Source organism: Typopeltis vanoorti, chromosome 24 (assembly GCF_054136105.1).
Source record: "Typopeltis vanoorti isolate ZY-2024b chromosome 24, IOZ_Tvanoo_1.0, whole genome shotgun sequence".
NCBI classification, from domain to species: Eukaryota; Metazoa; Arthropoda; class Arachnida; order Uropygi; family Thelyphonidae; genus Typopeltis; species Typopeltis vanoorti.
In genome coordinates, this window is record NC_143572.1 from 48,080,821 (window position 1) to 48,104,213 (window position 23,393).

At 35.7% G+C, this 23,393-nt stretch overlaps 1 protein-coding gene across 1 annotated transcript in view; it reads left to right on the forward strand.

The window, feature by feature from the left end:
* Positions 1-8,942: 8,942 nt before the first annotated feature.
* Positions 8,943-23,393, forward strand: part of LOC150093176 (uncharacterized) — a 29,818-nt gene continuing 15,367 nt past the window's right edge. The window contains exons 1-3 of the mRNA XM_090414177.1: positions 8,943-8,954; positions 10,259-10,387; positions 10,502-10,803. Coding sequence (XP_090270303.1) covers positions 8,943-8,954; positions 10,259-10,387; positions 10,502-10,803 — 443 coding nt within the window. The remainder of the gene's footprint in view (positions 8,955-10,258; positions 10,388-10,501; positions 10,804-23,393) is intronic.

The window sequence follows — 23,393 nt, forward strand, 5'->3', positions numbered from 1 at the left end:
GAATTCCCCACAGCGCCGAATTCCCAGACGGGAGTGCCAAACGTCTTTTGCGACGGCTTCCACCTGTGGACAGCGAACAAAGAGAAATCAGGACACGCTAACAGCGGGAAATAGCACGCGGCGATACGTGACACAGCCAGAGGTGGGAGACGTACTGATCGGAGGCATTTTTACGATCGACATTAGAGGGCAGTCGTGGGTCGCGCAACGTGGAAATCAATGTATGCACAAGCGTAACCGCGTGATAAAGGAGTCCTCTCCTTCTTCACAAACAATTCGTTAAAATTAATCAGCGATCACGAAAAAAAAAATTCATTCCGGTAAATCAGCGTTTCTCATCCTTTCTAAGCCCAAGGACCAATAAAATGCCTAAAACAATTCTACGGACCACTAAGTTACAGGGGCGTAGCTGGGGGGTGGGGGGGGGGGGGTCCGCCCCGGGCGGCACTTTTTTGGCGTTTAAGAAATCTTGCCATACTGCTTATAAAACAGCAACTGAGTGATGAAATAGATTTCGACAATGTCCTCTCGATGATTTTGCGAACAGAAAAGCAAGAAAAATAACATTTTAGAATGTTGGAATTAAAGTTTTACTTCAAAAATAAACAGTGCTACAATTTATTTCCCTATACGTCGTTTGACTTTTTGTAGTATTTTTAAAAACCTATATAGGAATTACCAACATCTGGAAAAAACTGTGCCATCCATAACATAATAAATCTAAAAGCATGTTTGAATACATATGGAAACATAATTAATTAAATTGGAAGTGAACGATTAAAAGCGTATCATCATTGAACAAAGTTTTAATTTTTATTTAAACAAATAAATAATATGATAAAATTATGTTACTACTTACTTTTAATGAGATGGTTGAGCTTCTCGGCCCTTGCAGTGTTGTTGGATATCTGGCTCAATATTGGTCAACTTCAGTCGAAGATCGACACACACACTAAGACGATTTCTGTATTTTGTTTTTATTTGAAGGAGCAATGAAAATTCTTTCTCACAAAGATAGGTTGTAGAGAACTGCATGACGGTTTTCAATGCTTCTTCAGATAATTCGGGAAATTCACTTCTTATTGAAGGTGAAATCCAAAATCGAGCCAAACCAAGATCATGGAATTGCATTTTGAGTGCATTGTCACTTGAAAGCTCAATTAACTGTTCTTTTTTTCGATAACGAAAGGCCGTTCTCGTGACTGTAAGCCTGAAATGGATCGCGAACCCACAGAAATTTCTTATAAAATTTATTAGGAAAATATGTTTCAAAATTCCGTTTCAGATTTTTGAGGTGGTCACAAATCCTTTCCAGAACCTCAGAACGAACAAAAAAGATCATTTTCCACTAAAAAGAATTCCAATGCTGGAAAAGGTGCAAATTGTCTCTCTTTTACATAACTAATGCATAATACTAATTTTTTCTCGAGTGCCTTTATTTTGTCGTACGCATCAAGAACAGTTAAAGAATTTCCCTGAAGGGAGAGATTTAGTTCATTTAACTTCGAAAAAAATGCCTGAAAGATTGGATAGTGTTGATAACCTTGCTTCGTCAACAAGAAGTGATGCAAAATCAGAATTACGTTCATTTACAAATAATAAAACTTCGTGCCTTAATTGAAATGAGCTTGTTAGTACTTTGCCCCTGGAAAGCCAGCGAATTTCAGAAAGAAGCAAAGGTTGTATATATTCACTGCCCATTTCATCGCAGAATACTGAAAATAACCTGTTATTTAGCGGTCGCGCTTTAATAAAAATTAACTAGCTTTGCAGCGTTGTATAGCACAGTTTTAAATCTGGCGACATTTCTTTGGAGGCTAATGCTTCCCTATGTATGAAGCAATGTACCCAATTCATATCCGGAGCCACTTCCTTGACCATAGAAACAACCCCACTATGCTTGCCTGTAAGGGCGCGAGCTCCATCCGAACAGAAGCCCATACATTTTCCCACTGGATGATCCCTTTGTATATTATGTAATTATTGAGAGCGTGAAATATTTCTTCTCCAGTTGTTCGGGATGACAAAGCTCTACAAAATAGAATATCGTCATATCGTCATGACTGTTGTTATCATGCGCATATCTTACTTAGCATATTAACTGCGCATCATTTGTAACATCAGTAGTCTCGTCTATATGTAACGCATGATAAGGGCTCTTCTTAACTCTTTCGATTAACTGAGATTCTACGTCCTCTGCCATACCATTAATTCTGCGACCGACAGTGTAATTTGGAAGAGGAATCATCAACATCTTTTACAGCTGGAAGTAGCAAATTTTCCCGATAGAATGAGGTTTCCCTGTTTTCGAGATGGGATGCTTCCAGTGCCATGCTATTAATGGAACTCATAGCCAAAACTATATCTTTCCCATGATTTAATGTCCCTAAGCGTCGCTGAAAAAATTCAATTGGCTTATTTTTCACATCACAATGTTTAGTTTCTAGATGTCGTCGGAGTTTCGCAGGTTTCATGCACTCGTTCGACAACACTTCATAACACAAAAGACACTGAGGTTTCTGTTCACTTTCATCTCCACACCAAGTAAACCCAAATTCCAAATATGAACTGTTATATTTCCTACTGTATTTTTCTTTTGAACTGCTTGTTTCTTCTACTTTAATAGTATCAGATTTACTCGCCGTTACAACACTTGTATCACAATTAGGGTTGGCATCACCTGTTTCATTTGCTCTTCTTTTCAAAGTCCTAGTTCTAAGCCACTTTTCCATTATTAAAAAACGTTTCCGAAAAATATATAAATACTGGGGTTAACTCACGACACACTTTGTCCAAGTATCATTTAGTAGATGATACTTGGATACTTCTGAAGATGTATTGAGCCTTGGTTGAAGGAGGAAAACCTTCAATAATAAAAATCAATAAACAACACGCAATTAGTTGAAATGTGGATAACACATGCTCACTCAAAATCTGACAAAACAGCAAGGGAAGGCGGAAGCAATAAAACTATATTGTTGTTTACTTCGCTCCTCTTATTATTCTTCATCTGCCGCTACAAATTTAGCGGCAGAGTGACGAATAATAAAAGAAGGATGAAGTGAATAAGAATATAGTTTTATTGCTTCCGTCTTTGAACATTCTGAGAGTATTTGTTGGTTTTTTTAAATCTCCATGTGATTTCAATAATTTTTACTTATTCAATTTTAATTTGTTTTGTTTGGATAATTAAAAAATATATTTTGTTTAAGTTAAGGGACATTACATCCCATATTGTTTCTTAGCCGAATAAGAAACTCAAAGAGTTTCATGCCGAATATAGTAGAAACTGTATAAAGTTCGGCGATTCCAAGCGTAAGCAAATACCTGGATACTGCAGCAACTGACCCTAAAGGTAGTGCAAGCTGAGGCAACTCGTGTCAAACTCATGTCATCTAATAAAAAAATATATATTTATTTAATTAATTTAAGCCTGCCTGCGGACCACCTGTCCCATCGTCGCGGATCACCTGTGGTCCGCGGACCACAGGTTGAGAAATATTGCCGTAAACAATCCACTCCTCAACATTATTCTTGATTACACTATCGTACTCTTAAGTCTACCAAATACTGCAATACGCAGTGGGAGAGGTGACTACAAAATAAATCTACAAAAGCCAATCTTCTCTCCTCAATCTAATGGTCGATGCTACTTTCCTGGCCCAACAATAAGTATTTTATGTCTGTAGACGTGTACTCACGGGGATGAAAAACCCAAGTGTCCGGACGAAAAACCTTTCCAACTCCGTATGAGACTTGCTGACTCAACTTCAGTTGAAAAGCTCTGATCAACCTTCAGATTCTGTTCGTTCTATTGCTTAATTTCAAACATGCTACCTTGAAACTTGACCACTTATATACTTGTACTTCATCAGGGATTTCAAATCAAAATTTGAAATCAAAATCTGAAATTTGCGATTTCAGAATTAGTTGAATCGTATATGGTATCCTAGTGTTCTACTAGTTTCGCATTACTGTATTTAAATTCTAGCACTGTACTGTCTTGAATCTCTAATAGAGAATCCTATCTCTCTCGCATTGCATGAATAAAGGTAATGATGAATAAATTCACTTGGAATGTATTTCTCTGATTTCTGCTGATCAGGTTGGAATTTTCACTTGGAAGACTTGTACCCAAGCAAGCGACTCAAACAGCTAAGTCACCTGATCTTATACGGAGATGTTTTCCTCTCGGAAACTTGGGTTCCTTCCCCCCCCCTCTCTCTCTCTATCTATCTATCTATCTAAAGTTATTGCAAACCGACTAAAGCCAACACTGCCTGAAGTTATTGGCCGACATCAAACTTATTCTGTTCCTGGGAGAACAATACATGAAAACCTCCATTTAATAAGAGATCTCATCCACATCGCAAACAGCCAAAATGAAGATCTAGCACTCGTCAGCGTTGATCAGGAGAAGGCTTTCGACAGGGTAGAGCACGAGTACCTTTATAACGTCCTAAAGGCATTCGGCTATGGCCCTCTCATCATACAAACAGTGCAATTGTTATACAAAGATGCACTCTTCTTTAAAAATTAACAACAGGCTCACTCGCACTTTGTCATACTCTCGAGGGATCAAGCAAGGATGTCCTCTCTCTGGACAATTATACACACTGGTCATAGAACCCTTCTTAAAAAGAGTACACGACACCATCATCTCGAAACGAACCAGCATAACAGATCCTCATCAAAAAATAACCCTATCAGCATATGCCGATGACGTCACCGTAATAATCCGAAATGAAGAAGAAATGACAGTAACCAAGGAAGCACAAAGACTATATGCACAAGCCACAGGGGCCAAATTAAACTCTGCAAAAACCACTGATTTGAGGTTAGGCAGATGGAAGGCCAGAACTGATTCTCCGATTGAATGTACCTGGTCAAATGAAAGACAAATATATTTAGGTGTACACCTTGGCAACACCAAAATATATAATGCACTGAACTGGACACAGCTACACAACTGATTTAAACAAGTACCAGGAAAATGGAACAGCATTCGTTCAATGTCTTCACTTAGAGGAAGAATCCTAATAATCAACCAGATGGCTGCGAGTGTGCTATGGCATACCCTCAAAGTACTAAAACACTCCGAAGAATTTCTCCATCATAAAAAGGCAATGAAACGTTTCCTATGGAACAATACTAACTGGACAACATACTCTGAACTCTGCAAGTCACACCTCCCTTATTGAGTCCAATCATGCTTATGTAGCCACCTTCGATTACATCATGAAATCATCCGCCAAAGGACTTACACTTTCCACAATCCTTCGAATGGCCAGTTCTGTACCACCACCTCCTAAACTACCTCATTTTTACAAAGATGCTCTACAGCGGTGGAAAAAGACAGAACTTCATCACACACTGACAGGATCAACAGAGTCAACTGTACTATCAAAACCACTGTTTTCGAACAGAAACATAGCAAGTCTCACAACTGGCCAGCCCTTCTTTTCCCTACATGGAACTGGGCAGGAATAAGAATCATAGGGGACCTCCTGACCCAGACCCTAAAGTGGAAAACATTCATAAGCCTACCAATGAAGAACCCAAAAACTGAAAAGCAATATCAACAGATGCAAGCTTCTATTACAAAAGCCTATCCAGATATCACTACACCTCAGGGAATCCGTATTTCTTCTAGAAACTGCGGAGAGCCTACCTTTCATATTGCATCATCTCTAATTCTTCCCTCGAACTACAAGAAAATATACCACTTCCTCATATCAGTGCCTCCAACTTCGCCCTTCGTATATTCATCCTCAACCCTCTCATCTACTAAGCTGCACATGCCACTCAGTTTTCAGTGGGATCTTCCATATAAATCGAGGTGTGCCAAACCAGATTCTGACATACAGGGAAGGCGATGGCATAACATCTTGCCAACTCCTACTTCTTCTTCTTCTTTCCCTACGCATTATTCCTAGGCAGGGTCAGCGTGTTACTTAGAAGCGACTTCTTGTTAGTACCACTCCCAACCAACCTGTCGCCTGGTCTGCCGCTGAGGGGAATATATTTTTGACTGTAGAGGCGTATGTTCACTGGGCCGGTTTTCCTACTTGCGGGATGAAAAACGCCAGCTAAACTGGTGGAAAAAACCCTACTGCCCGCGCCCAAGACCGGCTAACTTGGCTATGCCTGAGAAAGATCCTCAAGTTCCTCACGTCTTCGACGAGAATCGAACCTGGGACACTCCTTCCCCAGGCATATGGTTGCGAAGCGCAAAGCCACTAGGCTAACCGTGCGGACTCTTGCCAACTCCTACTAAGCTCTACAAATTTCAGCTAAGGGAATCGGATCAGTGTCTATTTCTGCGAAGTTTCAGACACCTTGGAACACACACATATCTAACCTGTCCTGCAAACAAAGCGATGATCTGAATAGAGCCTCTAGCACCTGTAACTACTGGAATTTAGTCCATACAGAAGAGAACAAACACAGAATATGCAATTTCCACTTCATGTGCGCCAAGGCCGTCATTTACAGTTTCTACTTTAAACATACAAGAAATAACCAGCACCCATCCATCACTGAATTGGAACAAACCCTCATGTGTAGCCTACGGCGGAGACTGCAAAGCAGGCTTTCACTGGAATTTGATTACTACAAAGAAACAGGAACTGTCGCAAAATTCATAGAGGAGTGGAATCCAACTGGTACCCTGTTCTGGATTGCCGATGACGATACACTTCAGCCGAAAAATAACTAAAAGTGATACTGAACTGTAATATTGACTCTTAGTGAAAAGACAAATCCTGTCTACCACTAATGTAGCTTTTTTTCTCTCATTTCTATTGTATATCTAAAAATAAAATCCTTTTTTCTCTGTAATACAGAGAAAAACCAAAAAAAATAGTCCTTTTTTGTTGCCTATCTTCCAATGTATATTTTAAAGTTTAATAAAAAATAAATAAAATATCTCTCCCCGCATACACTTCCTAGGATGACTGCGAAGAATCTTAGATTCCTAAGTTTTTGATACAGACCAGTGTGTTGCAAGTAACGAAAATCTTTCACTGACTGCAGTTTCTAATAGCAGCTTTGGGAACGACATTGAGCCCTCTTGAGTGGTGCACTCACACAAGACCTAGATAATATCTGTAACAATTTTCTTCAATAATGATCGCTTTTATCTACCAGTCTCCAATAAGGGAACGATTATTCCAGAAGTCACATCTCGTTAAACAAATTCCACTCCACCTGTTCTTACCTCAGGCTTCTCCTCACATAAACGTACTCGCATCCAAGGAGCAAGAATTTCAAATCCTGATATGGAGTACTACATTTGAAGAGGTGTTTTCCCCAAACCGAAAAAAATTGTGGACCCCCATTCATTAGAGAAAAGTCATACTGATTAACGACGGCTCTCTTACCTGTTCCCTCCAACCTGAAGCGCGCGCGCTTACACACACACACGCACGCACACAAGCTCCAGTGTCTGTTCTATGACTTTTCTAAAGATACTTCCCGGGATATTTTCATTCAAACTATCAACATAATTCTGCCATTCTCCTTAAAGCTTCTAAAATCCCAGCAGCAGCATCACATTTTACTTAAACTACAGACTTGCTGTAGTAACTAACGACCCTCTTCTTGCCATTGGTTTATCCACATGCGGTTGTATTATCGGTTTCAGAACTTTCGTGGGTGGAACTGCTACTATAAAATAATAATAATAATAATGTTTTAAATAATAATACGCACTTCATTATCTCTTAAATAATTTACACAACAAAACTACATTTTACTTCAACCTGTAATGAAGTACAGGTTTTAAATAATATCCTTATAACGTGCAGTTGGTATAAAATAATCATCCATATTGCTATTATCAATAATAAACGCAGTGATAATTTACCATATAATTCGCATTTACACAAGTCGAACAATATTACGTGTTGCAGTTCATAATTTGAGAGTGTGCTTATACACGGTATTTACATATTACAATTAAACTATATTTCCTACAACCATACAGTGCAAAGTAAATTCATTATTTACATAAATTTTAGTAATATTACTGTTTTTATTACATTAAATTTTCATATCTTATAGAGTAATATTCGTATATTACATAAGCATATTATTACAGTACATTTAGCAATTTTAGTATCAGTATTAATTTAATTATGTTTGATGCAAGAAATACTTCATTTTTTTTTTGTTTCATTTAAAACAATGTTTATAAAAGACTGAGAACATAATTTGAATAATTAAATATGTGTGTGTGTGTGTGACGTAAAGTAAAGGAATGGAAATGATATATTAATGAAAAGGAGTTCGCTCTGATAATAATACGAAAGCTTCATATCACCCTTATATATATATATATTTATTTATTTATTTATTTATTTATTTGACTAATATATTTTGTGATTTTATTATTCTTGATTCTAAACTTATTTCGGTTTACTTGCTCACTTATTTAGTGAATGAAAGAGAGGAATAGACCTATCTGGCCGACTCCGTCAGCACCTTCAGCACCCACTATGGACTAGTTTCACAATCGGCGCACCCTTGTCCTACAGAAAACGCTTCCGTGTAAGCGGAGGAGGAGATGCTTTCTAGAGACAGGGTGAAGGATATTTTGACCGTTAGTGTAGGTCACTTCTAGAAAAAAAACAAAACTGGCTTCAAACCAGAATTAAATGTGGTCCATCTGTCAATTATAACGGGGGAGTACCCCTGCTAAGGTTAAAAGTTCCAATAGAAAAGTTTTACTCTCGATGTTCCAGTTTTAGGGATGTTCTGGTGTCCACCTTATCCCTTTAGGCACTCTCTCATCACGTGATGATGAATATCGGTATCTTCTTTTGGAGCGGAATCAGGTCAAACGGAGGTATAAAAATGTCCAACACTGCTCATCTTCACACACAGAAGAAGACAGACAACGCTCACTTCGAGTTTCCACCTGTTTGCTTAAAGGAGTCAACATGCTGTATCAGGTAAGTCACGAATGTCGATAACGAATCTATTTGCTTCGCTCCACTAACCTTTTTGTCGTTCCTTAGATGCGATTTCATCCGCGGATGACACTCACTTTGTAAAGAGATCACATCTCTCTCTCTCTCTCTCTCTCTCTCTCTACTCTCTCTCTCTCTCTCTCTCTCTCTCTCTCTCTCTCTCTCTATCTATCTATCTATCTATCTATATCTTTGTCAGTAAATCGTCCTTTGATATTTTTGATACGTCAAAAATATCAAAAATATTGCATGATAATTATGATATTTCTGGTTATTAAAATATGAGCAATTCCTTTAATTTGTATTCTTATTAGGCTCTAGATATTCTTTGTATAATATATATACAGGATTAAAAAGAAAAGTCTCGAAAATGTATTTAGATAAGTATAAAGAACTAAACGGAAGTAAAAGGAAATAAATTCTAATGGATGTAAAGACATTCTCTGACTTACTTTACAGAATTTGTGTGTCTGTTTCGTTAAGAAAGCGTCTTAAATTTATATTTTATCAGCCTTCTTTTCATTATACTTTTCAAGATTTCCGTAATGCAAGGAAAAGATATATGCTTGCATTCAGGAAGTCGATTGTGATCCTCTTTAAGTATCTAAACATGTGCAATTTCAAGAGGGCCTGCTTTTGCAATAACGATTTAAAAAAAGAAAATCAGTCATTCCCTCAAAACAGCTCGCGAGGAAAACGCATTTGCCCTTCTGATAGAAAGACCCAGGTTCGAATCCCGTCTAGAAACTCCGCGAGGAATCTGAGCTTTTCAAATGAAGATAAGTCAAGCAGTCTTATAATAATGGCAGGATTTCGGTTTTCAATTCCCTAAAAGAGACAATCGGCCGGAGGACATACGCAATTAACAGATATACTCACCTAGTTAGTTGTTTTTGTGAATCATTAAAATGGCTTCATTTTATTGCGATCGGTGATTTTCATATTCAAATCTTAATAGAATTAAGGGTAGGAATAGGATAGGATCAAGTTTTAAGTTTGACTAACGATCGGTAAAATTTCACCGAATATGAGATATTAATGATAATAGTGAAAGAATATTTTGTCTTATTTCCCCTACATCCCCCTCCTCCCCACATACACATCTATTGGCCCGGACTCGCTTTTCTGTGGCTTCATCTTCAAGAGTGATTGTCCTTCATCATGGTAGTTATAATCGTACCTATTTGATGGAGCCTGTTACAACTTAGAAAGGAGGTACAGTTAAGGTATATCCTCTTTAGATTCTTAAAGATATCGGATTTAAAGAAACAAATTCCTCATTCCAGGTATTTGCTGTTCTTGTGATAGCTGCATGCGCCAGAGGACAACACGGTTATGGGAAAGGAGCAAGCCCTTATCCACTCCAAGGCGCAGCGTACACGCCTGTTGCGGCAGCTCCGAGACAGTCTTACGCAGTAAGTACCTGCACATTCGATTTCACTTCTATGATTTTTAAAATCGCAGCAGCCACTCATCAGACGTGGAAAGATTTCTGATAAAGCGGTATAATGGATGTGTTTATTTTTCAGGACAGCCCTCCCCAGCCATACAACTTCAATTATCAGGGAAACACCGAAGATGGAGCTAATCTCTATCAGCAGGAACAAGGAGACCAAGCTGGAAACAAGAAAGGTTCCTATGGTTACAGGGATGCTTTGGGATTGTATCGCGAAGTGCAATACGAAGCTGACGCAGGCGGATTCAGAGCTTCCATCAACACCAACGAACCAGGCACGTACAATGCCAATCCTGCAGACGTAGTTATCACCGCCCAAGAACCCCCAGCAGGAGCATACGCGTCTACAGGAAAACAATACAGCGCACACGGATCGTACTGATGGAATTAATGTACTATCTGATTTCTGTAATATAATGCTTATGTGTAAATGAGACAAAGCTTATTCTATACTACCTGTGATTCTGTTTGAACGCCTGCCTATATTTTCTTTGTTATATTGATCAAAATGTGTACATGTAATAAATAATTTGCTTTGTGAATATCAATAAAGTTTTGTGATGGACTATAGACGTTGTCAAATATGAACAGACATTTTGATAGTGACTAGGGGAAAAAATTAAAAAGAAAACAGACATAGAAATATATATAAAGTAGCATTTCAGTAATTGGAATATCCATTATCTAAACTAAATCTGCATTCGTGTCACGTACGGAGACACTAAATATGGGTCAGACTGCGGATTCTCGAGAGGAAAGCCCCTTCCGAATAATAAACGTTCAATACTACAGAATTAAATATTGACTCTCTTTCACAAGCCTATGCGGTGTGTGGATACACGTGTGACATTATTGAAAAAAATTAGAAGCAGTCGCAAATCGAACCTTGAAAAAAATTGATGACATTTAATGAAGGGCTTGGAGGATATTATTATCTCTATAAGAAATATAAAGGATGCCCTTGGCCTGCATTAGCAAACTGTATGAGAAAAGAAATTATCTATAATCTATTTAGAATTGCGTTGCTGGAGTTCTGCAATAAAAAAATAAAAAATTAAGGCAAAATAATAATAATAACACTCTACGATCTAGATTTCTTTTGTTTCAAATTAATCTTGTTAACGTTCATGTTAGAACGAAACTTAAAAACGTCAAATCTCACGTTAAATGCGTATAAATACCAAACGTAACAAATGAGCAACTGAAAGTCACATGAGAAAGTCGAGAACTTTGATATTTAAGACAAGAAAAAAAAAAGGAATAAAATAGGACTAATTTCAAAAAAAAAAAAAAAATAGTAACTCTAAAACCGTATTCATTTAGTAATACAGTGTAATCTTCATATACAATCACATGATTTAAATAACGAAGAAAAAAAAAAGCGAAAATAACAATTTATTTAATACTAATTATCTAAAAATTATTTCTAGAAAAGCAATTATAACGGCAATTCACACTCTTGGTATTAATCATAATAAAAATGCTTGGAGTGTATACAGATAGTAATAAAGCTATACAGATAATTGACAACAGAGGGCGACACGAACAATTCATTCGCTTCATGCTATTTAAATAACACGAAATAAAGTACTGTTACAGCAACGTAAAAGAATAGTGAAATATAAGACTTAAATATATCTGGACTCAATCCTACTTATGTGGAACCGCATGTGCACATGTGTACATGCGGTTCCACATAAAAAAAAAAAAATTAAATAATTTAAATTAGGAGAATAATGTAAATGTATTTTTTTTTTATGTTTTAGTTTCGTTGAGAGATTTAGAATAGGAAATTGAAATCCACCTGCAAGTTAATGATCAAAAATGGAGAACGTCATATGGGGGAATACAACGTATAAGTAGCAGCAACTTCGCAGGTTTCAGAGAGAATCACAAGCAATCATTTCCTTATTATTAATGTAATCGGTGGACCTCTTTCGTTTGTTTTCCATTAATAACTAAAAACTAAAGCTAACTGATATCGATGTTTTGTGTGTATTAATTACAGCGTTATCAAACTAGTCAATTTGCATCAGAAAGGGACAAAAATAAGGTTTCCTTGAAGAGCAAACTCAGTTAATAAAGAAATGGAAAAAAAGTCTTTTGCATCCTTTACAAGAACAGAATTCAGATTTGTACAACCAAAAGCTGTTCACTTTTTCCACGCTCCAGGAAACAGATGTTCAAAAGACATTCTTTGCATTGAGGGAGTGAAAAGAAGACAAGAAACCTGTAGTACGATAGTATAAGTATTGGCAAAAGGATAGCTAATCTGATTTTATTGGTCCAGACATCAAAGATGAAAGTTTTTCAAGCCACTTCAGGCTTTCAATACGCCGAGAAGCCTTGGCTAGAGAACGGGGACATTTTCCAATCGGCCAATGTCCAACAATTTAGATTTTTTTCCCCAACGTAGTAGATGTTTGTGGGTTTTCGGAAGTTTACCTAAAATGAAAGAGCCAAATGGTATCGAGCTTGGCAATTTTATATAAATGCAGTGGAAAATTCTGTAAAATTGCCGGTCTGGGGACAAGTGGTTGGCCTATTCGCTCTTAAACTAACTGGCCGCGGGTTCGAATCCCGCAGTGGGCATGGATGTTTGTGATTGTCTTTAGATGGAAGATGAATTTCATCATCCGGTGGAAGACCACCTCCCCGCTTATTGGAGGCCTGAAGTGGCTTGAAAAAGTTTTAGGCATGGTGTCTAGAGCAGGATTTCCATACCATATGAAAATAAATAAAAATAGAGAGAAAAAAAAAACAGAAAAAATATTTAGATCACCCAAGGTACTAATGTACTATCGGTTTACAAAAACCTTTCGTGGGGGGGGGGGCACATAAAAAAATTCAAGTTAAGGTAAATGCAATAGAAAAATAACGTCGTAGCATATCCCACAGATTCATATATGACGCAAAGTGCTGGGAAGTTTATTTCCTAGATCACTACAGGGTACCGACATAGCACGATAACGAGGGTGTCGCAATATTCGACCGAGAAGAACTAGGCTCGAATTTCGTGCAGAAAGCGAAAAATTTTTATAGCAGCTTTTCCAAATGAAAGTAAGTTGGTCCGTCTTATATGGAGGCGGTCAGTTTTTTTTTTTTTTTTTTTTTTCGAAAACAGGTCCTTGAATCTGCAAAACAATCCAATCGGCAGGAACACACGCAGTTAACACTAGCCTTCATAGCTTTAGCTGTTTCGGCTGTAATTCGAACTGAACCAAATCAAACTGTCCCATTCATCGCTGTCATCTAATAACATCTTGACTTCTAAATGCATTCATATATCTTAGAAGAGGAGAATTGAGCACCATATAAGAAATAAATATTCTTAATTTTTAGTTAAATAACCGAAACGAAACATGTCTGACACAAAAAACCGAAAATAAATATCACAATTGAAGTAAATTATTAAAATAGAACAAGGAATGTTTTAAAAATAAGTATTTTCAATGGCTTCTCCAGGATCACGCTCACTTCTCCTAATATTTGTCTTCGAAAACTAAGCACTGCGACCTGTTTTATATGGCAGTAAGAATTATAATGCAGAAGTCGGTAGGTCTCTTATAATGCTCCCTCTTTAACTGGGACTACTGTATGTTAAACAAGAAGACAGCTGGGAAAAAAAAAAAAGTCCCCAATGTATGAGACCGGGACCGCTTTTGACTGAAAAGCCTACGTGAACCATAGCCTCAGAAAGAATAGAAAGCCTTATTATAAGGCTATGAGTACGAGTTGGACTTCTTATATAAGATATTTCTTTCGTACAACTTCGTAATGTCTGTGAAAACAGAGTTATTGTTTTGCACACGATACACTTTTAAGGAACACCAAATGATACAATAACTGAAGCTTTTTTTTTTTTTTTTTTGTAAATAAACTGGAAGCTATGAAAACATTTATAAGATTAAAATGATTTGAACTGTTAAAGGTTGTACGACTTCATAAAGAATCTTCAGAACTAAATATTCCAAAAAATCAATGAATAATTGAATAATGAAATTAAATATATTTCACTAAATTTTAGTATTTTTAAAAATTTCATATTTATATGTTCTTTATTTGTGTAACAGAATCGGAAAAGGGGTATAAAGTTCCCCATTTAAATTCCATACTATGGACTTTTGCATTTGCACATAACGACACACGAAGATATCCTCTCAACACCTTAAAAACCATCTGCATCTTCCTGGACATAACGTTAAGTTTTAAATGGGATATTTTTCTCACACTATATTATCTATATTGTCTACAATAGATTAAAAATAAAGTATACTGTCTAAATACCAAATACATTCGGATTAAATTTTCTCGTTCGTTTCCATTGCAACGCCAGAGGCATTTTAGACGTGAATTTTCAAACGAAACCGAGAAAACAGAAAAATGTGTTCCACTTTCCTTGATATTCTTACCTTCTTCTTCCTTCTTCTCCCCCCCCCCCCCGAATCGACCTCTAACCCTCAGAGACAATTCACCTTGAGTCCGGAAGGAGGTCACAGCCGGCTATAAAAGCTCAGGATGAACGTGTCATCCGCACTCATCACTTTTGGGAGACGCATCTACCTGTTGTCAACATGCTGTCTAAGGTGAGTACATGTGGGCGACATCACTTCTCGAACTGTGGAAGGGAGGGGCTGTTTTGATGAGCGGATTCTTTGTGGAGTTAGTTAAATTGGAGAATGCCAGGATTAGAGTGGCGTTTTTTTTTTTTTTTTTTTTTTTTTTTTTCCCGCAGTAACCCTGTCCTTCTAATCTTCCGATATTTCTTCCCACTTTCCATATTATGTTAAAGATCGTCCGTAATTCCTTCCATGTGTTTCTCCTCCAGGACTATTTTCACCCCAAATACAACTGCAGATGATTTTTTTTTTTCATTTCGTTCATAATTCAATTTCCTCTCCGCTACTGGTCCGTGCATTTCGCTTTCGTCTTTTATTTTCCGGAATCAGCAGTTCTCTGAAGTATTCCCTTCATCCTTCCTTCATTTCATTCTCCCTGCTACGAAGTTCCTATTTTTATCATTCAAATAAAGTCAGATTTCACAAATTTTTCCCCGCCGACCCCCCTTTCCTAGCTTATTTTATAAAATCCCTTTCTCGAAAAGATTATCAAAAATAGTTTTGCAATACTTTTCTTTTTGTCTTCCATACGACTTTATCTTTTGTTCCTTTTTTACGTCTCGTGTCTTACAATTTCCATAAATTTTCTTATTTTCTCCGATTCTCAACCTCTTCACATTTGTTTCTACTTATTGCTTCCTGTACCTTCTCTCTCTCTCTCTCTCTCTCTCTCTCTATCAAGTTTTCTACTCTTCTCAGTTCTTTTCTTTACTTTTTCCAACATGATCTTCTCTCATTTTATTTCTTACTTTATTCGTGAATGCACATCTTTCTATTTTTCTTGAATGTTTTCTTCTATCCATCAACTTCCAGGTCCTTCAAAAAAATAATAAAAATTTTATTTTTTCTCCAAGCGTCACTTTACAATTTTCAACTATTTTGAATTTTGAAATATATATATATATTATTACGTTCCCATTTTGACCTAAAAGTTCTCCTTTTTTCAACATGTCACCTGATTGAGATTCTATTTAAAATGCTCTTTTCTAAAATTGCTTTAATCGACATTTTTTCCATCGCTCAATCCTTTAACGCGGCTACTCTATTTTTCAGGTGATTATTAAATATTATTCCAATCTCATTCCTCTGACTTTTTTTTTTTTTTTGCTTCTGGCAACAGAGTGATTTGTACCCTTCTCCACCTTCATCTTCTCTTACTATCTTCTGCTCTGTTTCTTGTGAGGAAAAAATATTAAAAAAAAGCTATATACATTCTTTGCTGACTCCATTTATTCAATGGTTCCAGTAGCTTAATTTGTGTAATGTTGAATTTCATGGGACAGATGTCACATCCCCACCCCACCCCTCATATATGAAATTTTCAGTTAAAAGTGAGTTAGCCAATTTGTACGACGGTAGCATTTTTTTTTTTTTTTTTTACTCCCACAAACTGCGATGTTTTTCATCTCGTACAAAGGAAAATCGGTCAGAGAACTCACTCACAAGATAAAATTACTATTGGCGGGCGGTAGATGGCGTTGTGCTGATGACGGTTAGTGCCGTTGTGCGAACACAGATTAAGTAGTGGGGCACAGTTGGTGTGGTCCCTTGCGATGAGTAGTAGTAGTAGTAATAATAATAATGTTTACTTTTTAATGCCAATGTTGCAATGTCAGTTCTCATGGTAACAACTTCTCTTTTAGGTTATTGTTTTCGTTATGCTAGCAGTCTACGTACGTGGACAGCTCCAGTATAAAGAAGAATATGTAAGTACTTTGATTTCATTATTATTTGCAAAAGTTTATTATTTTAATTACTCTAAAGGCGAAAAGAACTGTCGCAGACTTTCTATACTTTTTTTGCCTTTTTCCGCAGTAACTTCATTCAAACTAACATGAGAAGTAAAATAACTATATAATTAAGAAGAAAAGAAAAAAAAAGTCACTTGATTAAAATTTAATTAGTTATCAAATGTTTCAGCGCAGTAAAGCAAGAAATCTGGAATTGTATTTTGTTATTTGTAATCTCGCATATTGGATATTGACAAAAAGAAAAGTTTTAACTGTTTCGAAATATCATGTGTATGAAAAGACCGAAATATCTATAACGTTGAAGGCTTAATTTAATATTATCAGAGATAATATTTTTGTCGTAATTCTTAATTAGCTGCCGGAAAATATGAATCGGTTGTTATTCGTTTTAAATAAACTACACGTAAATGCCAAGAAATCCCATAGAACTATTCGACATTTTAATACCTTACCATTTATCTTTAACGCCGTTGATTCACCAATTATTTATGGTGATTTCAATTTCCTTCATTTATCATTATAAGTATTTTAAATCGGTACTAATTTGTCTGCAAAGATTTGAAATATCGCTATGGTGCACGAAGAAATAACAACACACAAATCACGATTTGAATAATAAATAGTAAACACATAAATAAATAAATCTTTTGCTATCTTTTTCTGCTTCGACTTTTTTCTGTATTTTTCTGTATCTTAAATCTGCTTTGATTAGAATGGAGAGAAGTTACAAATTCTTAAACTCTATTAACGCTATAATACAAAAATAAAAATATAAAGGGGATAAAAAAAATAAGTACTTGGCATATATAATAAAAGAAGACGACAGTGGCGCTATCTCTTGATCAATTGGTGAACTATTCATTATTTTGCCATAGGCAGTTATTAAAATATTGGGAACCAATTTCTTCCTTTCTTGTTTACTCCATATTTGCTGTGGGACATAATTATGAAATTCACCTCACGCCTTATCATTCTTCTAACGGGTAGCCACGATGATTTCTGATGTTTTCTTGAGGTGAAATAACAAGAAACGAAAGGTCAGCAATAAATCAACAGAACTCGTTTCCTCTTATGCAAAACAAGGATTTTGTACAAAATAAGAAATTTATATATTGTTAGCTGACATCATTAGAGTATCGTGGTACTGTTTTCTCTTCTATTTATTTATTCACTGTGACTCCCCCCCCCCCAGCCTCGCTTTTGTTTTGTTTTTACATTACCAAATAAAGAAAACACAAAGAGTAAATGAAAATAAAGAAAACAAGATGTATCGTCGCTGAAATAATTATCTTTGTTGACTAATAAAATGGGGAATTAAGGAACTTTATTCATTTATTTTTCCTTTTCTCTCCCGCTTATAATAAATTCATAATAATAATAATTTATAATAATTATTATTAATTATTATATAATTAATATATTATATAATTTATTAATATTAATCCAATACTGTATCACTGATTGGCATTTTAATTTAAAACAAAATGCTGTCGTTATTGTTTTTGTTATAAATTAAGAGGAATATTACTGTGTGTGTGATTATTGTTAAATAGCACTTACTGAGTGTGATTGTACTTATCGTAATATTTCCTTCCAGATCCCGTCAGATCCTTACGAATTCTTATACGAAAAGCAATTAGAAGATGGAGGAAGTGTCTCAAGACAAGAAACAGGCGACGCGTCTGGAGGCAAGAAAGGTTCATATGGCTATACCGATCCCTTAGGTATCTATCGTTTTGTGCAGTACGAAGCTGACGATCAAGGTTTCCGGGCTTCTATCAGAACAAACGAGCCAGGCACTCTCAATTCTAACCCAGCCAGCGTTTTAATTGTAGCAGACGAACCACCAGCCGAAGCGTACAAAGTTCCTGCAAAGGCACCCGGATATTAATGAACCTGTCCCCATGGCATTGTAAGCAACGAAAGTGTCCCGCACTCATTACAACCATGTGACTTGACCTGCATGTAATATAGTTTAGTTGCTGTAAATATGCGCCATTTTGTATAAAAAACAAATAAAAAAATGATAATGATTATGATCCATTAGTCTTATTTTTATAAAATAAGCGGAATGATTCTGATAAATATTTAATGCATACTTACTTGATTAACTCGCTGGCGATATAAATAACTCGTAATTTTTCATATTTCTAATTTTAACTTCTAAAAAGCCAAACGCTCGCGAATGCATTGCGCATTTTACTTATTTCAGCTATCTTCGTTTAAAATTTAAAATTGATGCTTATTCAGATACACAGAATAAATCTCAGCAGTTGGTTATTATATAATCATAAATATATTTAAAACAACATGAAACATTCACGTAACGTTATCTACATATAAATGCTAAAGCAATATCTGAAACAATTGCTATATTAACACTTCTCTGGCGATAGCGCTAATGTCTAGAATTTCTACTGATGGCGCTCGTGTTTGTTTTATCCCCAGCACAGAAAGCTAAATGTACGATTTATCTGTTGGTAAAATATGTGACAAAATCATAAAATAAATATAACAAAAAATACATATAAATAATCTTGAATTAGGAGAGTTTTTTATATGAAAATTTTAAATAAATTTTGTTTTTGTATTGATAATCTTCATTTGTGAATATATAATTGGAAATTACTCATGATAATAAATATAATTATATTTAAGGGGCCGTAATCTGATGGCCCCATCAGAATACGGTAATATTTCTTTAATGTGTAAATAAAATGAACCGTTAAAAATGAATACAAAACGTATAAGAGATTATCAATAGAAATATAAAATATAAAAAAAAATAAAATAAAATAAATAAATAAATAAATAAACAGGATAAAAGGGAATTTCGCTTCAGTTATCAACATATACTCTTAAGTGTTTCGTTTTATTATTTTATCAATTACATTTAATAAATTATTATTAATCAGCTTATACATTAAGCTAGCAATCAGCTACTACAGATAAATTGGTCTCGCTCTCAATCAACATTCTAACTTTTGCCAAAGGTGCTCTCCAGATTTCAGATCATGAATTCTCTGCCACAGACTCACTCCCATTTCTTCGAGCCCATATCACCACAGCACTTCATCATAAACGGGTCAGAGTTGCCAATAATACCAAAAAATATCTTTTTTCGGGATACTGCAAAGAGAAATTCTAGTCTAAACTAGGAAATATTTGCTATGATCCTGTCAATATATTCAAGCATTTTTATCTGATTTGAAATGATTCGTCATTCCATACCTGAATGGTCCGATAATATACAATCCAATTACAGCGAGGACGACACCACTCAAATTGAAGTAGAATAAATATTCTTTGTGGGAGAAGTTTAGATTGTATACAGCGGCCCATTCATAGAAACAGACACTAAATTCAGTGCTTAATGTTTTCTTGCATAAATTACCGGTTGTGGATGCCCTAAACCACTTGAGAGATTCACCCGACACATGGGGGGAGGGGTAGAATGTGTAACTCATGTCCCTTTGTATTAGTTTGTGTGATCTGTTGATTTTCTTTTAACCATTACGTTTCCGTTTTTTAATAAGGTTCGCTATAATTTTTCATGAAAGTTCTACGGAGAACCTAAAGATTTTGATGGAACATAACAAGGTAAGGAAGGATTAGATAAACCAAAAAACCTTTTATACTGAACAAATGGAAGATTATCAAGCCACTTCGACCTTCAAGAAGCAGGGTAATGGTCTGACACCGATCTCACATCATCTACCACTCAAACCTATTCAGTAACATCCATGACTTGTAAATTTGGAATCCACAGCCTGCAGATTGAAGACACTTCTCTTAAACCAGACTAGCAGTCATTCATTCGATATCAATAATGCCCTTTGGTTGGAAACACATTGGTCTGAATCTCGACAGCGATGCCAAGAACCTTTATCACGGCTTTTCAACGGAAGATGAGCTAGCCAATCTCAACTACGGTGGCAGTGTTTTCCTCTCAGAAACACTAGTGGTTTATCCCTCCAAACAAACAAATCGATCACAAGCACACACGCAATTTACATACATGATACACTTCGTCTAATTTCTAATAATAACAACAGCAATCAGTAAACTCTCGACATGATCCATGAGTAATCTCAGAGTCCATATTTCTTTTTGGAAGTCGTCTACCTCAAAAATAAATCATCTGTTCAGTATTTAATTGAACTGTAGACATTCGTTAGTTCAATAAGGCTTTTCATTGGCGCATTCATTGAGACAATTGAGAATATTTAAATAGTTTTCTTTGTTTATTTTTTCAACATAGTAGTGTAGCTTTAAGAGAGAGAGAGAGAGAGAGAGAGAGAGAGATCTTCCATCAGTTAATTAGCTGATAAACAATCGGCTAAATGCCAAAAAGGGCATTCCCATCCATCCATCTCTTTTTTCCCTTCTTAACAGACAGCCACAACGTTTCTCTCCTTCCTTTCCTCTAATGTTTCCTTTTCCCTCCATATCACATTAGATCTTGTCTAATCCACTGTATTTATTATTCCTCCAGGGCTTTGGTCGTCTCAATTACCACTCAGGTGACCCGCTTGCCTCATCATTTTTTATTCTGCAAACTTCCTCTTTCTCTCACTTTGACCGTTTTCTCTATGCCAGCGATGACGAATCTCTTCGAGAGCTAGTTCTCCATAACCGAGAAAATAAAATATTTTCCTGCTCTAAAAATTAATCTTTTAAATCTTTGTTAATTAACACGATTCCATTGCTTACTTGTGTAATCTCTTCTTTATTTATCAGATCATCGTTCAAAGTTATTCTATTTTAAATCTTTTCGATAACCCATAGTTTGCATTCTTCTTCAATTTCTCTTGTATTCTTCGAACTTGGTTTGATGGATAAGCTTAAATGCTTCCTCTCAGCTACCTTCTTACTTTTTTCTCCAGTCATACTTATAAACAGAAATAACTGTGTAAAAGATGAGCCCTTCTCACCGAATACCAGCTGCAGACAAAACACGAAAACATTAAATAAATAAAATAAACAAATAACACGTGATTTAACGACAATATGCAAATACCATGGACGCATAGAAAAATGCCTCTATTGCATTACTGTTAAGTAATGTTATTCGTTATTACAACTATGAACCATTTCTGGCTTGCGTTGTACATAATTATTTATACTGTATGATTCTTTCTATCAGTATTTATTGATTTGTAACATTTGTAATACGTAATTATTGTTTCAAAACTCTTGTGTTAATTTCGCCTTACCCAGTTACCAAATTTAATTAAAATATTTAAGTTCTTATGCATAAATCAGGAACAATTCCTGATTATTGTAAGACAACTAAGCAATACAGAACAACACAATTATAACATAATTAAAATATAGAAAAGCGATATCGAACACAAACGTGAGGGACATTCAATTAGATCACATAAACTAAGCTAAACGAAAAAGACAGTTCACAGAGGTTTTTCCATTTCCCTAATCCAGGCATGTCAAACTCGTTGGCTTCCAAGGGCCAAATTAAGAATTATACATCAAGCCGCGGGCCGAAACAGAAATAAAGAGGAGACAGATTTTTTTAATATTAACATTGGAGTATATTAGTACAAATTACAACCATGTTACAAAAAATACATATCAAATATGAAGTTTACGTATTTAAATAAAATTACACATATCATTTTTTTGAAGAAACTTGACAATGTTTTTCATTAACGAAATCTTCAAAATTTGGTTGAATTTGTTGAGCTGTGGTTATTTTCAATATTGCTTGCACATGCTGGTCTGTTAATCTTGATCTTTCGCAGTTTTATTATTCTTTAAAGTTGAAAATAGTTGTTCGCATAAATATGTACTACCGAACATAGATAAAATACTCTAATTGCACATAACACATTGGGGTATTGATCGACTTATAAATAATTATAGAACTTTTTCAATTGAAGGTGAGTTAGCCGATCTCATACGGATGTAGCAGGGTTCCCCCCCCCCCGGAAACTCTGGGGTTTCATCTCGATACAAACAAATCGACCCTTCAGAACAGACGCAATTTACAGACAAAAAATAGCTGTGGTGGTGGTGGTTGCGGGCAACAGATGGCGTTGATGTAAGTGATTGGTAGTAGAGGTTCTGTGTAGTAGTGGAGATGGAGAGCTGTACAGTAGGTGTCCTCCCGCGATGAGTCTTCGAACTCCTTGGAGGTATCACGAATAATAACTTTGGAATTCCAACATCCATATATATTTGTTTCAATACGGATTCACCCTGAATTTCGATTAATTCCAACTGTAAATTGTCATCAACAGTTTCAACATCAATCGATAGAGGAGAAGAAAATAGGTGAAACGTATTCTGATATTTCTAAAAATCCAAAAATTCTTTCGAAGTCTTTGTATTTTTCTTTTAAATTTGTAACAACTCCTTTAACAACACCAGTCATGGCAAGAGCACCATCATTTGCAAGAACTAGCTTTTTTAACAGTAAATTGTATTCCTTCAAAACTTCCATAAGGGCGTCAAAAATATCAACTCCAGTGGTTGTATCGTGCATAGGAATAATTTCTAGAAGTTCTTCACTTACTTTTAAGTTCATATCACATCCACGAATAAAAACAGCCAGCTGAAATAAGTTTATATTTTT